This window comes from Brachyhypopomus gauderio, chromosome 3 (genome assembly GCF_052324685.1).
Source record: "Brachyhypopomus gauderio isolate BG-103 chromosome 3, BGAUD_0.2, whole genome shotgun sequence".
Lineage (NCBI taxonomy): Eukaryota > Metazoa > Chordata > Actinopteri > Gymnotiformes > Hypopomidae > Brachyhypopomus > Brachyhypopomus gauderio.
In genome coordinates, this window is record NC_135213.1 from 7596692 (window position 1) to 7612882 (window position 16191).

Consider the following 16191-nt stretch of genomic DNA (forward strand, 5'->3'; position numbering starts at 1 on the left):
TTTAACGAACGCGCAACCCGCGTCGATTTGTTTTGTTAAACTCATATAAGTTCATTCAGTCTTTCAGGTTGACTAAAAACAATTATTTTTTTCACTATTTAAACGGGTTCCACTCGCGCTATGCAAACTGCACAAAAATGCAGGTTTTTCCTCATGTCCCCAAATCTGCGCTGTTTCTACGCCGTTTCCACCAAAGCGCGTTACGGCGCGGCGACGCGCGCAGAGAAAGCGAGGAAAAGCGCGCACGTCGTGGAGAGTGTCTCATGGAGAATTACCCCCCACCTACCTCCCTACCTACCCCCTGCACCTCGGACGAGGTTTCTCTCTTCTTCTAGCTCGAAAGCGACGCCTGTCAACACAACCATGGACCTGAGCAGCATGAGAAAGCAGTACAAGGGCGAAGACGAGGTGAACGTTAGCCGAGGATGAGATATTCAATAACTATACTCCGCGTTATAATAACTGTGCATTTCATAACAAACGTTATATTATATATTCCACCTTTTCTACCTGTACGTTTCGTAACACAATTGACCTCTAGCTGTGGACGGTACCCGTTTAATTCGGCACGCAGCGCTTGAGCTCAGACGGATGAGTTTACAGGACACACAGCAGGACCGTCCAGTGAACATGTGTCCAGTTTGACCTTAGAAGATTTAGCCGAGAAGAACGAGCTGTTTGGATAATCCTGAAGAGTGTGGTCGTGGAGACAGCTTTACTAACACTAATATCAATACATGAATAAGGAAGGACATGCCCATGAATTCACTGCGTGGTTCGTGGTTCATGGTTGACCTAAATTAGTCAACCACCTATTATAATCAAATTGTCGAGGTGTAGTCTTATTGGCACATCATTTATATAGAAACAAAAATGATACCAAACGTGTAAAAGAGAAACGAGCCAGATCTTGAACAGATACTGTCAGGTGTAGAGTAATGCATGGTCGTTTCCCTGTTGTTGTTGGTCGTTTCCCTGTTGTCGTTGTTGTTGTTGTTGTTGTTCACATTTTGCTTCATATCTGTAGTGTTTTGTAGAGGATCGCCTTGCTTCGCTTAATCCAATAAAACAGTTTGGCGAGTGGTTTGGCCAGGCCACAGCATGCCTGGAGATCGGGGAGCCCAATGCCATGTGCCTTGCTACGGCATCAAAGTGAGATTATTCTGCCTTGCGCTTCATCGTTGACACTGCTGTACAATGACAGCGCTAAACGCTAGGCTCTTGCCGATTCATACAGTGCTGCTAGTCAGTTACATGTTGACTGGGTTGCCATGTCATTGCTTTTCACATCCTGCGTTGTACAAAGGGACGGGAGACCGTCGGCTCGAGTGGTGCTTCTGAAGAGCTTCAGCGATGAAGGCTTCGTCTTCTTCACCAACTACGAAAGCCGCAAAGGTAACGAGCTGGTGAGTCTCTTTGATTGTTCCTGTTTGCATTTTGTCTTTTTAAAAAAAGACCTAGACTCAAAACTAAGACACACAATCGACCATTCCCATAGGAGAGCAACCCCCACGCCTGCCTCGTCTTCTACTGGGAGCCACTGCACAGGCAGGTGAGTGCCGATGAAGACCACGGCACTTGCCCTTCATCCTCAGACCCGCTCCCCTGTGCCGTGGGACGCTGGCACGATTACAAGGGGAATGTCGAATGTGTCCCCCGCAGATCCGCATTGAGGGCACTGTAGAGAAAACTCCACCTGAGACGTCCTGTGAGTACTTTCACTCCAGACCCAAGGGGAGTCAGATCGGAGCGGTGGTGAGTCAACAGAGCACCGTGATGCCTGACAGGGAGGTGAGCAGCTCCTCCAGGATGTGACCCGTTTACCACGATTCTTAATTCAGGCCCACGATTCATAGTTCCCATTTCAATGGCCCGCTCTTGTTTTCCATACGCAGTATATGAGGCAGCGGTATGCAGCTCTGGAGGAGAAATACAAGGACTCTGAAGTTCCCATGCCAGATTACTGGTACGTGTTGAAGAATATTTGTAGGTTTAGATTACTTTTGTAAACGGCTCTATACATTTATGGATGATTCACCTCAATTAGTGATTAGAGTGAAAATGCGTTTACCCCGGTGCTTGCTACAGGGAGTGTGCACTTCTCTTTGTAGGGGTGGCTACATTGTCAAGCCGTTCCAGATTGAGTTCTGGCAGGGTCAGACCAATCGGCTTCATGATCGCATCGTCTTCACGAAGCCCAAGGAGGGAGAGACTGAGCCCGGAGCCATGCAGCATCGGGCCGAGGGGGGCTGGCTGTACCACCGCTTAGCACCATGACCTGGACCGGTTTCATCAAACCATACCATTAATACCCTTGGTGGTCATCATTCTCCTATAAGTCATTTTGATGTGAAACAGATGATATAAGGTTGTTATTTTCTTAGTTAAGACCACTGACACGTCACTAATTGTTGACCTTTTTACCTAGTCTATTCTGTAATGTTTGAGTACAATGTCTAGTTTCCCTCTCATTGATAATGACAGCCATGCTGAACCATAGACATGACATATATAAAAACAGTATGGTCCATTACTGTCACTTAATAAGTTACCATTTAATGTCATTAAATAAGTTTTTTTTCTTTTAAGACGTCTTCTTTTCATTCCTTATGCTCCCTTATTTTTGTATGTGTCTAACTGTCTTAACTGGGAGATCAAAATACCTCTAATACTGTGATATGAATTTCAATACAGTGTAGTGCCAAATGTATTAGTGAAATGTTTAATTAAACAGAATCATACAATTCGTTTCATGTTTATTTGATATTTTGCCATATCTTGCCAGCAGATGGCACTGTTATACAAATGACACTGCAGTTTTAGCGTTCAGCAACAGAAAAGATCTCGCGCTGTATCGTACTCATTATAGTACTCATAGTTAAATTTTCTTTCGTCAGGTTAATCTTTTTTTTCATTTTTTTTAAATTAGTAACAAAGCAGGTGTACTGTAAGCAGCTATTCTTAAAGGCTCGGATATGCTTTTATACCGTATGGCCTACATTCTTTGTGCATTGTTCAGCCAAATCATTTTGCTGAGACTAAAGGTCCTTTTGTTTACATTTTTTCTAGTTTCATATCATCAGTGGTGACTCATATAACTGATTTTCAACATGAATACCAGTCAGCACCTAAAACAGCATTGTTCTAACTCCTAAGCAAATGTCTTAAGTGAATTGAGTACATTTAAGTTAATTTTGAATGTCAGATTGTCACGTCTTACAATGAATGAGCAACATATACTGAAATTGCCAGACATACATATAACAATTGAAAGCTTCCAAAGCCCTTCAAAACATTCAAACGTTGCTGGAAGTTCTAATCAATAGAGTAAAGACATAAAATGATCTGTGAAATGTTCTTCAGCAATATTCCAAATGTCATTCTGCCCCATGTACTGTATACCATGTTAATGCTAATTATCAAACAGGTGTGTGTGTGTGTGTGTGTGTGTGTACATAAAGACTCCTGGGAATGTCATTTGTCTACCACATGGTTCTCATCTGTCCTGTTGTGCTCTGAGAAGATACTGGGATTTTCAGTCAGGCTGGCACGAATCTTCTTCTTCTCTTTGAAGCGGCCGGAGTGCGAGACTTTGACATGACGGCCCTTGGTTGCCGATTTGTCCACTAGCTTTTCCAGTCTGGCGTCCAGGTGTCTGTCGGTGCTGTCCGTGTAGAGAGGAGGGCTGGAGAGGTCATTTTGGCCATTGCTGCTGTGTTCTCCTGGGATCTCGTACAGGACATTGGACTCGGCCGACTTCTTCCTCAAGAAGGTCAGTTTCCACCAGGCAGGTTGGGCCATGACGTGTAAATGTGCAACGCCGAAACAGTGGACCTACAATACACACGAGTGATTTATGGCCCAGATTAGATTGAGAATACGATGTACCATGGACCTTACTTGCTGTGTGCCCTCATCAGTAAATCTGAAAGACGCAAGCAGGTTGCAGATAGGTTAAGCTTTTAAAACTTTCGTTAAACTGCTGGTGCAATACACACACCAATGGGAAAAAAACAGTAACTGCTGTCATTGTGTTATTTCATTAAAGATTTTAGTTATTCATTACAGTAGCTAAGTTGAATTTGTACATGAGTTGGACATTTGATAAATTCTTCACAGGATGGATAGGCTAGAATAAAGATATTGTGGTCACCTTACACAGATGGAACACCCTTATGGGGTGAGCTGGCTGGCTCAGTCTCAGTGATTATATGAGAACAGAAGGACACCTGATTCTAGTGGTTAACTGTTGAATTAATTAACAGTACCACTGGATCCTGTATCTCTCTCTTGAGGGCTAAGATGTGCCAAACTCTACTGCTTTTTCTTTAGTCACTTCACAAATGTGAAGGAAGCAATATCTTAACAATGTCATAACAATGACATTAACACTAGCATTAACAATGCCATTACAATGGAATTAACAATGACATTAACACAGGCATTAACACTGGCATTAATAATGTAATCAATGATGTCTTAGTAATGGCATTAACACTGGCATTAACAATGTCATAATAATGGCATTAACAATGACATTAACACTGGCATTAATAATGTCATTAATGATGTCTAAATAATGGCATTAACAATGGAATTAATAACATTATAATTATGTCATAACAATGACAATAGCACTGGCATTAATAATGTCATTGATAATGTCTTAGTAATGACATTAACAATGGCATTAATAATATCATTATTTCTATACAGCTAGTGAATGTTCTCCAAAGTAACCATGGAGAATTCATAAACAGAACAGCTCAATGATAACAATAGCAGAGGTCTGATAAAGGGGAGGTTTCTCAATGATAACAATAGCAGAGGTCTGATAAAGGGAAGGTTTCTTGATCCTTCAGTGCCAGCAACCAGGGTGTGCCCCAGAGTTACAGTGTAACTTCCTCTCATATAACATTATTATTATATTAGACTAACAGATTCATGATCAGTCTGATACTATGGTGTTTAGCACTTTATTCTGTAAATGTGAGCTCATTTAATGGAAAAATGTACCAACCAAAATGTATCAACATGCCACAGCTCATGTCTCATATCAAAAACTTTCAAGACCATCCATGAAATTTTCCAGAATGTTTCATTGTTGTTCTGTGAACACTGGTGCCTCTTTGAATCATTATATCTGACATACATTTAAAACTTTAAAAGGCCCAGTCACTAGTAATGACATAATTGAATCTAGATACACTAAGCTGTGAATGATACTGATCTCTTACATTTGCATAATGGCTGGACTCATTCACCAAAAGGACATTTTTGTTAGAATCAACACCTTCTCACAATTGGCTGTCTTTCTTTGAATTTATATAAGCCACTAATCCTCAGATCTCTTAAAAGGTGTCTTATATCACTCAGTGAAGTCACTGGTTTTGTGTTCCTGAGAATGGCAGGAAGCCACTGTCTTTAGTTGTTGCATGATAAGCCAGCTAAAGCACAGAACCCTTTTCTGGTCAGTGATAGCTCCATGCATATTTGTAAACTTCTCTAGAACCTCAAGTGTCAATGTTGATAGCATATTCTGTCTAATTGGACTGTAATAGTCCTCGTGTACATCCCCATGGCAACACTAGACAGTCCCTTGCACTCAAGTCTTCTGTAGTTACTGGGGTTTGTTCTTTGAACGGTCTCAAAGATCACAGAGAACGTACATTGTACCCATTCTAAACCTTGACAATTAATAACCAAGTTCAAAGCCTTTCACTGAAACTATGCTGACAGAGGGAGGTTATCCTGAGGGCAGCCGGGGCCAGTGGTGTGTGGCACACTCATATGAATGGCATGCTGACTCACTGGACAGGACTTTTAGACCCTGGTTTCCTAGTGTAACGTCTCTTTCACCTGGGATTGGTGCAAGAGTTGTCATGGTAACTCTGTGGCTTCACATGGGTGGCCTGCCTGGTATTTATTCCTCTGACTAAGCTCCTGCAGTCCTTTAAGAGCGAAGCAGTTGTCCATAACCACAGGCCAGGATGGAATATGTCCATTGCCTGGTCTTTTTATGTTGTTTCAAATGATGGTCTTTCTACTCCATATAATGAACTGCACTGTATTGTAAAGTAAGGATTTTGTTCAAGTTGGATTCAGGATTGTTGGCTCTGTGAAATTGAGCATTTATGCCTTCCAAATAAACAAGTGCAGTCAGTAAAATAATAAAGAACCACCAGGAGAAAAAAAAATATGCCTAATTAAACCCCTTGCACGTGATTGCCGAACATTTAAGGGGCCAGTGAAGGTACACATACAACAACGTATCTCATATTCCATTAATCCTAAAACATCTGGTACCCTGCAATTTACAATGTCAAGTGTCCTCATCACAGTGAGTTAAAAATGGATTTACCTGGTTCAATCGTCACCCTGTTTCAGATGAACAGATATGCGCTCAGAGTCAGCAGGTTGCTGCACTGATCATCCACCAGCTGTCTCTGGTCCTTTCCTTCATGTCCAGTGCAGGTCCCTCTGTCACTAGCGTTGTCTCAGCTTCCCTTCACCCTCCGTAAAACCTCTGTGACTGAAGGTTTTCATTTAGGGTTCCTCACACACACACACACAAACACACAGAGACCTGTGCAGCTTCCCACCGGTGTTACTAAGCCAAACTTCAGGACAACCCTTTGCTACTTGAGTAAATGTTACAGTAACGTGAGTGAGAGGGGAAGGGCTACATCTGTCAGACTGAACCAATCCCGTCGCAGTGTGATGTTGACTCACAATTTGCATGGTAAATGAAAATGGCACTCGGCTTTCTGAATGAAGCCAATACACATTGTAAATGGTATGCAGATGGCAAAACTCATTTTCTTTCTCTGTGTGTTACGCTGATTGTGTTGATAATCATGTTAAGGGTTTGCATTCATGAATGTGGTCTTCACAGTTCTGTTAGTCACACCCATCACCCTCATGGTCTGGCTCACAGAGTGTTTCTTTGAACTTTAGCCTGTTTCTGGTAGAAGTTAATTTGAAATCACAACAGGGCATATTTTAAAGGAACCTCAATGGAGTGTACATGCAGTCATATGTCTGGGTTTCTTTTTAACTTTCCTGAACAACAAAACTTTGAGTGGGAACATGCCAGGGAACAGTGCAAACACTATAGTGTTCAAATGAACAATGAACAAATGTCATTTGAGAACTGTCATAAATAATAATAATGTTCTTCTTAGTTTTGGGCTTAAACAAATCTCAATATTTTTCAAGGCCACAACAAAGGTGGAACTTTTTAAGTTTTCGTGGTTTGGAAGAAATCACAAATCTCTAGTTCTGATGAGAGCAAGTCTGACACCAACGCTAGTGTATTGGAATAGAGCACAGTTGGTCCTCCTAACTGTTAGAGTCACTGTGTAAGGCCCAGCAAGAGTTTCATTATTTTAGGATTAGAATTCTGATTTCTGCACCTAACCCTAACCCAAGCAAATGCTAAAAAAAGTCCACAAACCCAATAAAACAACCTGGTTCAGAACAGCCAGGAATCGTACCTCTTCTGTGTGCACACGTTCCAGACGCAATATAATGCGTGTATTTAGTTTTGTACTTGTAAAGCAACTAAGACGTCAGCAGATGGTTTAGTGTCTCTTTGAGGATGGCATAATAAAAAGGAAAATATGTACTTAAGATGTTGGCACTCTCCATTAAGCATCAGTGTGTCTGTTCAATACTATAAAAAGGAATTATGAGAGAAGTAATGGATATTCCTGTGCACAAACCTAAAGGGCTGGTTGAATTCTCAACCATGCTAAGCTCAATCGGCTTATGCAGAGTTGTAATTAAATACACACAATACTACGTTCAGGCACAGACACGTCCAAAACATCAAGTGCTGACACACAAATCTCCACAGTGTTTATAAATAACCATATTTCACCAAATACAGTACAAGTTTTAAAAAAATAACTTGTTTATTCAAAATTCTTGATTTATTGTCTGCTATAATGTTTATTGCTTTTACCATTGACTGATAATGCATATCTGTTGTTTCGAATCCTAATCCTAATCTTGTTGTAGTTATGAATCATATGTTATCGAATCTAATTAACTGATCTGACATGTTTTGACTTTGGAGATTATCCTAAAAAGTCAATTTAAGCAAGCATATAAAAATCCACAATAGGCCTACTAACCCCCTAGTTCAAATACTGCCCAAGTGAGAGCAGTCATTTAAATATATATTTTAATGTTTAAAAAGACCATATGTGGAAGCCACCCTGAAAAGAAATTGAAGTTGTAATTTAAAAAAGTACTTAATGAACTAAAATGTACTGGGATACACATTGGAATCTACTCTACCTCTAATGAGCCCCTTCTGCCTAAGTGCTCAGATCACGCCACCTAGTGGACGGTTCGGCTTAATCTGAATGATGCCGTTGGAGCACAAATTTTACCGGCTTCAGTGTGCAGTAATCTAAAGTCTTGCTTTCAGATATCACCATTATATAAATCAGTACTGTATTTTAAGAACACTATGCAAAATGCGTTTCCACGTTTTTTCATTTTTGTCATGGGATAGACGAAAGACACAGAGGACCGTTTTTGCTGCAGATAGAAAACATTTTAATGATATTTTGTTTATGTACTGAAGAAACGTTGGTAGTTGCCATGTAACTTTCACCAAAATAATTCTGAAGAATATAATAGAATAAGTGTAGTCAGCTATAAAACATGGCAGAAAAAAAAACATTTTAACCCGTTCTAAAATGGTATTTGACAGATCATAATTGTTTAAAAAATATTGACTGAAAGATGAAAACTTTCATGGCAAAAGTGAGAGTACAACATTGAAGATATATATTTTTTGCAATTGTCATGTATCATCAGGATTTTTGGTTGCTGGTATAGTTTAGTTAGGATTTGGCAAGATCCCTACACCATATTTGCTTTCCTCTGTAACACATTTTCGTTCTGAAGAAGCCTGTATGACAAATGCATAAAAATCAATGTATTGTCTTTGCAATAAAGTTACGTTTACTGGGTCTTTTATTTTGGTGATTGAGAGCAAGAACTCACTCTTGGGACAAGTCCATCTCTGATTTGCTTACAACGGGAATCTCGTCACTGTAGCTGCTTCTCATTCTTTCTGTTCATTGGTCAGCTGTGTAATGACGTGTGCGTGTATAAACTATCTTTCTGTTGATTGGTCAGCTGTGTAAAGACGTATGCGGGTATGCGCAGTCTGAAGAGCGCAGCACGTCATATCGCGGATATGTGTCTTATTTTACAGTAATTATATAGTTTAATATCAAACGCCAGAACTACGATGGAGGTAAAGTGGGAGAAGAAGTAAACTTGAATTCGTCCTGGCGTTATTTTCTAGCATTGCTACTCTGCACAGTCTTTGCTAACTTTTACTATGTAACGCTAGAGCTGACCTAGTGAAGATAGCTAGTTGGTTTAGAGCTCAGCTCCCCTAACTGTAAACACACTGTAAACACACTGTAAACACACTGTTGCGTTACTGCATATTGTCTGCAGGCTTCAACTGTGAATAACACCATTGCTTCTCATTTTCAGGATATCCAGAATCTCCCTATCGACATTCAAACCAGCAAACTCACCGGTAAAACGTTTAATCTTGTTTATACATGTATACTTACAACAGTCGTCACATTTAGTTATTCGGTATTAATTATACGTGCAAAACAACGTTTAATGACGGTTCCGTTGAACGTTTCTCACTGTTTCCTCTCTTCAGACTGGCTGGTTGACAGGAGACACTGTTCTCTGAAATGGCAGAGTGCAGTGGTGGCCATCAGGGAGAAGATGACCGCTGCTCTGCAGGACATGCCAGAGAACCAGGAGATCAGACAGCTGCTCTCTGGCTCACGTCAGCAACCTTTTCCAAATACTGTTTTGTTTCTTTGTGTGTTTGTTTGTCTGATATTTTTAGATACCTTGTCTGTAGGCTGTTACTGTCTGACTCAGTGCATCTCTGGTTTAGTGTTGCTGTGAGATTCTGCAGCAAACAACTTCTGTCCAATTTTTTAATTAATGAGGAGTATATCTTTGGTGTACATTCAGTTGGTTTTGTTTGTCATTGCAGACATCCACTACTTTCACTGTCTACGGATAGTTGAAATACTGAAAGGAACTGAAGCCTCTTCCAAAAATATATTTGGCAGATATTCATCACAGAGGATGAAGGTGATGAAATGTTGGTAAAAAGTGTGCTTGTGTGTGCAAATCTATATGTGAACTATAATTATTTTCTCTTTATCTTACTGTGGATAGGACTGGCAAGAAATAGTGTCCTTATATGAAAAAGACAATGCTTACCTAGGTAGGTGATGCCCAGAGCAAACAATATGTGACTTTCTGCCAGCATGCTTTTTGTTTGAACTGCAGTTGGTCATCCACGTGTGGTGCGTGGTGTCATGTGGTGTGTTGTGGTGTCATGCGGTGTGTTGTGGTGTGTTGTGGTGTCATGCGGTGTGTTGTGGTGTCATGCGGTGTGTTGTGGTGTCATGCGGTGTGTTGTGGTGTCATGCGGTGTGTTGTGGTGTGTTGTGGTGTCATGCGGTGTGTTGTGGTGTGTTGTGGTGTCATGCGGTGTGTTGTGGTGTCATGCGGTGCGTGTCTAGGGGAGCTGGCCGGTCTGTTGAGTCGCATCGTGAGTTATGAAGGTCCTGCCCTGAGGAAGCAGATTGCTAAAGCCCAGCAGTTGCAGCAGGATCTGAGCAGGCGAGAGCTGGAGTGTCAGAGCGCAGGAGCAGACATGAAGGAGCGCTACTACGCAGCGTGCAAGCAGTACGGCATCACGGTGAGCGTGCACGGCCCAGTGGGGGGGGGTGCTGATGACCAAAGCAAATCAAAGTAACTGCAAACAACAAAAATGGAAGCAGATTATGATGACGAGATAATAATGATGAGAATCTTGAAGCAAACGGCTGCATCATCGCTCACTATTTTGTGTAGGTTGGTGAGCTGATTAAGTTCACTCCCTGTGATCTTCTACACATCTTGGCTTCATCCGGCTGGTTAGGGTCAGCCCACCTTCCTAGTTTAGAAGAAAAGTGGCCTGCATTTTGATTCGCAATAATGTTTTTAGCAAATTTGGTGAGGCAAAAACAAGTATATTGTGACCATCTTGAACAATCTGATACTTACCTGGCAGGGGTGAGACCATGGTCAGGAAGGTGGTTCGCCCAAGGTGAGGCTCAGCCATTGCGCTCAGGCTGTGCTGACCCTAGCGAATCCCCCAAATGCGGGAATCGACTGCATAATTTTGGGGCAGTCATGGCCTGGTGGTAGGGAACTGGTCTTGTGCCCGGTGGGTCGTGAACCTCAAGAAACTCAAGCTTGGTTCGACTCGAAACTCTATGCTTAAAGTCTCATGGAAGATAAAGCTCCAGACTATTCTCCGTCCTGGCTCCAAGATGGTGGAACGATCTTCCATTAGCTGCTAGGACTGCAGAGTCTCTTGCTATCTTCAAGCGTAGACTGAAGACTCACCTGTTTGTTGAGTTCTTACCAGAGCACTAACTCAGCTGATACCACTTGCCGTTGTTCTTAAATTGTATGTCTGTTTATGGTTATTTGTGTTTCTTGGCAAATGTCTAACTTGCAAAACACTAGGTAATGAACATTGACTCCTGTAGTTTAGTAGTAGTCTGACTCAATGGTATCTTGAATTCTGGCCTATCCGTACTATTTCCTAGGATGAATTCTGTGATCGTATGCAAAGCACTTTGTAAGTCGCTCTGGATAAGAGCGTCTGCTAAATGCCGTAAATTTAAAATGTAAATGTCGTGGGTTCGATTCCCAGGCCTGAGGCCATGACTGAGGTGCCCTTGAGCAAGGCACCTAACCCCAACTGCTCCCCGGGCGCCAGGCTAGGGCTGCCCACCGCCCCCTTGTAATCACTAGTGTTTGTGTGTGTTTGTGTTTGTGTGTGTGTGTGTGTGTGTGTGTTTGTGTGTGTGTGTGTGTGTGTGTGTTCTAACTGCACAGATGGGTAAAAAGCGGAGGACAAATTTCAATTGCGGTGAAAAATAACAATTGACAAAATATGGCACATTCACAATATGCAGCACTTGAGATATTTTATGAACAGTTTATTTACGAGCAAGAAAAAAGTTTCTTGAATGCAAACATTGCTGATTTGTTTACTTGCCAGAATGTGTTGTGAATAAAGTATGAACCTTTTGACTCCACAAAACCTTAGTCAACTTTTAGAAAACATTGAAGAAAACTGAATGCATCTCCCTTACATAAATTACAGTCAACCATCTTTTCAATAATATTACACAGGATGCAACTGTTTTTCTAAGCACATTTTTTTGGCTTATTCATGGTTAATTAAGTGAGCGATTAAGACAGCTGGACAGACTTGCGCCTTTATGTAAGCGTACAACATTTCTCCTCTCCCAGTGACACTCGCTGATTGAGTCATTTCCTTCGGACCTCCAGTAGACGCATCTAAAAATGTGAAGAACTGGATGCCGACCTAACAGAAAGCTCACTTAGGATTATGAGGCTCACACACCGTTCCTGCTCTCTGTGTCCGTCAGGGGGAGAACGTGGCGCGCGAGCTGCAGGCTCTGGTTAAGGACCTTCCCGCCACGCTGGACGAAATGGGCAAACGTGCAGCCTGCTTGGAAGAGGCCATACAGCTGTACACAGCTTTCACAAACTTTGTCTGCGACTGGTGAGTCCCATCTGCAAGACTGAGCAAAGAACATATTTTACCCGATACCTATTTTAAGGATCTGCTGGTATTTTCATCTTATTTCCCATACGATACAGATTGTGTTACGTTTTTATCTCTTTAGGTCCGAGCCAGTTCTGCCTATGCTGACGTTCATTCAGCGGCACGGAAACACGACGGTGTACGAGTGGCGGACGGGAAAAGTCCCGATGGTTATAGAGAGACCTGTGGTAGAGGAAGCGCCACTGGATATGGTCACAGAGGAAACGGTGAATCAGGAGTTGAAGTGGCGATGATGAAATTCTGCTTGTGAACTCAAATACATGGGGCTGGTGTAGAACGTGTTTAATGTCTGTGGCACGCGCCCTCCATACAGATTGACTGGGGTGACTTGAGTGGTGGGGCCAGTACCGAGGAGGTGGGTTCTGGGATCACGGTTGAGGACGGTGTGGACTGGGGCATCACCCTCGAGTCTGGAAAAGAGGTACAGGCACAAGCCTGCATGTTACCTTCAAAGCAAATCTTAATAATCTGTGATATTGCACGTGTTTTATGTATCTGGTATGTTTCTTACAGGATACAGGCACTGGTGGCATTGACTGGGGTGAACCAGAGGTGGCAATTGAAGTTGTAGGTGCAGGCACCGACTGTAAATACCCCTTTTGTTTCTCTGAATAATAACGTGTATTTTGTAGATTCAGGATGTTAGCAGTGGTGTACAGATTTTGGCTGGCCGTTCTCCTGCCTTCATAGGACTAACGCCCTGCCCTGCTCACCAGGTCCTGAAGGTGTCGCCAGGGGCGAGGACGCCCTCTCTCTGCTTGAGAACTCACAGACCCGCAATCAGTTCATCGATGAACTCATGGAGGTACTTCAGCTCAGCTCTTTAAACATCACTCCCCAAGAAGCATCATTTGTGACATCTAGCCATTTTTTTGGAAGTACTTGCCTTAAAGTACTTCAAGCAACTTTGGAGCAAGTCGAAACCCACAAATAAATAACCGCGTGGCTGTTGTACGTCCTTTCATAAATCTTATTGTTTATGTCCTGCTGTGGCTTGACATGTTGAGCAAAGTATTTGTACTAATAGCTCTTTTTTGATGTATTGCTTGATCTCGCAGAAAAAAAAAAACGTATTACTTTGGAACCCGTTTAGTCAGTTTCCCGGCTGTAATGAATGGCCGGTCTCTGCTGGAAGCGTGGAGGCGGTTGTGTCCACGCGCGCGAGTCTCTCTCCCCGCGGTCTCACTGCTCTCCCCGCTGCGTTCTGGCTGGCTAGCTGGAGCTGTTCCTGTGCCAGAGGCTGGCGGAGACGAGCGAGGAGGGGGACCTGGTGGCCATGAGCCAGTTCCAGCTGGCGCCCGCCGCGGTCCAGGCCCAGTCGGCCCGGCGAACGCGGGTCCTGCTGGCGGACGTGCGGCGTCTCCTGGAGGGCCTGACCTCCCTGCGCATGCAGCATCTGTTCATGATCCAGGCGTCGCCGCGGTGAGGAGGTTTTCGCCTTGGTGTTTTCGCACACCTTTCGTTTGGGCTTTCCATTGTAACGTGAAGGACGTTTTTAAAATGGCCGTGTTCTCCAGTGCAGTGAATCGTATCGGTATCAGTCCTGGGAAAATAACAATGGCTACCAGGCTCAATCCCATAGAACCAGCGTACTACACATTTGTGTGTTTTCCCAGCTCTAACACACTTGTGTTACACACAGTGTAAACTCATTAGCTAATTACTCTCCCCATTGAGACTGGATTCACAAATCCTCAGGACCGGAACTAGAGCCGCTGAGCTAACGAGGTTTTTTTGTTTTTTTTAACTGTTTTCCTCACCTCACTTCAGCGTGCGGTCGGGACAGTTGACCGTAAGCCTTCCTCCCAGTTGATTAGCGCAGGTGTGTTTCAGCTACGTGGAGCGCGTGTCGGACATGCTGAAGCAGAAGTTGAAGCAGGCTGACCTCTTGGTGCTGAAGCGGGCCTCTCTGGCTCAGCGCCGGCAGGAGGCCCTGGACGACCAGGCCAGGTTGGAGCCCACCGTTGACCTGCTGGCTTCTCGTGCCAAGGAACTGCAGAAGCTGGTAGGGTGTACTTTTCTCAGATAAGAGTCTAGCGTAGAAGATCGTCACTTTTAGTGATCTTCTAATGCACTGACTGTGGGTGACTGAGTAGTACAGTAAATATAGGCTACGTAAAGATAACATCTGACATTTGTCCTTTCAAGGATGGTGAGAGACAAATATTTTGTCTGCCTCTCCTCCCCCACAGATTGAAGCTGACATTTCCAAACGTTACAACAAGCGGCCAGTCAACCTCATGGGTGTTCACGTCTGAACCATCGATTCAACAGAAGCAACACTTTGTGAATAAATATTTTATTGCATACACAAACTGTTTTTCCAAGCGTCATCTCTCTTCATCTTCCTAAGTTGGATGGTTCCTTTGAATTGCACGTTTCATTTATCTATAGAAGCTCTACTCTGAGTTCAGCCCATAATATCCAGAAGATATCCAGTTTAATCAGATTGTGGTTGCCATATTCATGTTACGCCTTTTCAACATGCTGACATCAGCAGTGAGGAATGAGGAACAGCACTTGTTATGTACTTGTAATAGTACTAATGATGTTTTCACGTTACCCGATTACTAAGCACACGTTAGTGGTTCATACGAGTGGGCTTAGTGTTTAATTTACCACACGCTGATGATAATGTGCAGGGATGGATTCCCAGAAGCATTGTGAAAGATCTTTAAATAGCAGATCAAGTTCTACACTGAATACACTTTCTCTTTTAAGATCTTAACACTACGATGATTTAGGACAACATGGTCCTGCAATTCTCTTGTTTTCAGTCTTTAGCGTATTATCTGAGCAGAAGCACGCAGTACGGAGGTCCTGCACGGGACACGTTGCTGGCACAATGGAGCAGTTCTATTGAAGCCACACACTCGTCCCTCAGAGCTGTGTAAAATCCCCCAGCAGCCCATGGTGCTCCATCACTGTGTCATCTCCCTCTTGCCCCGGGGCAGCCAGCGTAATCACATGTCTGAAACACATTATGCTCACAAGATTGAGGACCTAATGACCGTTATCCTGCTAGCGTGGCGCGCGCCTCGCACACTAGCCGGGAATTCTGCAAACGCAAAAAAGCATTTTCACATCGCCAGCGTTATTTCTATATGAACTTTAGGTTACATGACTTCTCCATGTTGGCTAGGTCATATTAAACAAAATTGTATTTACTGGCCCAGTTCTGTCATGTGGTATTTTATCCTTCTGCCCTTCTACACACACACACACACACAAGTCTGTCCCCTTTCTTTGTCTCCCCCCCCCCCCGATGAGGTTTATGATAAGCAGAGGGGATGTGTTCTGCCCTGTGATTGTCTGCGCTAACCATGAGGCCAGACACACACACAGCCCTCAGCAGCCTTTGAAAGCAATTCCTGTCCCAGTGGATAAGAGCAGAATAATAAGATGAAGTGACAAATATTAATCAAAAAGCCTACCAGAACAGTATCCTCATGCTTATTACAAATTAACTG

General features: G+C 43.0%; 3 protein-coding genes and 1 non-coding gene across 5 annotated transcripts; 3 read left to right on the top strand and 1 right to left on the bottom strand.

Moving 5' to 3' along the window:
* The first annotated feature begins 120 nt into the window (after nucleotides 1-120).
* Nucleotides 121-2744, top strand: pnpo (pyridoxamine 5'-phosphate oxidase). Its single transcript, XM_076999213.1, has 7 exons — nucleotides 121-408; nucleotides 1028-1152; nucleotides 1307-1406; nucleotides 1499-1552; nucleotides 1663-1791; nucleotides 1896-1966; nucleotides 2112-2744. The coding sequence occupies exons 1-7, from the start codon at nucleotides 121-123 to the stop codon at nucleotides 2275-2277; spliced, it is 933 nt and encodes a 310-aa protein (XP_076855328.1). The 3' UTR covers nucleotides 2278-2744.
* Nucleotides 2745-2878: 134 nt separating this feature from the next.
* prr15lb (proline rich 15 like b) lies at nucleotides 2879-6633 on the bottom strand. Of its 2 annotated transcripts, none has more exons than XM_076999215.1 (2): nucleotides 6362-6633; nucleotides 2879-3834 (listed from the first exon to the last, which is right to left on the bottom strand). In XM_076999215.1, the coding sequence occupies exon 2, from the start codon at nucleotides 3799-3801 to the stop codon at nucleotides 3475-3477; it is 327 nt and encodes a 108-aa protein (XP_076855330.1). In that variant the 5' UTR covers nucleotides 3802-3834; nucleotides 6362-6633; the 3' UTR covers nucleotides 2879-3474. The 2 variants fall into 2 exon arrangements, with proteins under 2 accessions (XP_076855330.1, XP_076855331.1); XM_076999216.1 differs by having other exon boundaries at nucleotides 2879-3925.
* A 2505-nt stretch (nucleotides 6634-9138) lies between these two features.
* cdk5rap3 (CDK5 regulatory subunit associated protein 3) lies at nucleotides 9139-15036 on the top strand. The gene is made up of 14 exons (XM_076999217.1): nucleotides 9139-9277; nucleotides 9526-9571; nucleotides 9707-9838; nucleotides 10055-10155; nucleotides 10243-10291; nucleotides 10593-10771; nucleotides 12522-12658; nucleotides 12783-12927; nucleotides 13035-13142; nucleotides 13235-13307; nucleotides 13438-13526; nucleotides 13938-14143; nucleotides 14555-14726; nucleotides 14914-15036. Exons 1-14 carry the CDS (start codon nucleotides 9272-9274, stop codon nucleotides 14977-14979), a joined length of 1509 nt encoding a protein of 502 aa, XP_076855332.1. The 5' UTR covers nucleotides 9139-9271; the 3' UTR covers nucleotides 14980-15036.
* Nucleotides 11111-11276, top strand: LOC143511075 (U1 spliceosomal RNA). The gene has a single exon (XR_013130149.1). It is a non-coding gene; the product is annotated as a U1 spliceosomal RNA (small nuclear RNA).
* Nucleotides 15037-16191: the final 1155 nt, after the last annotated feature.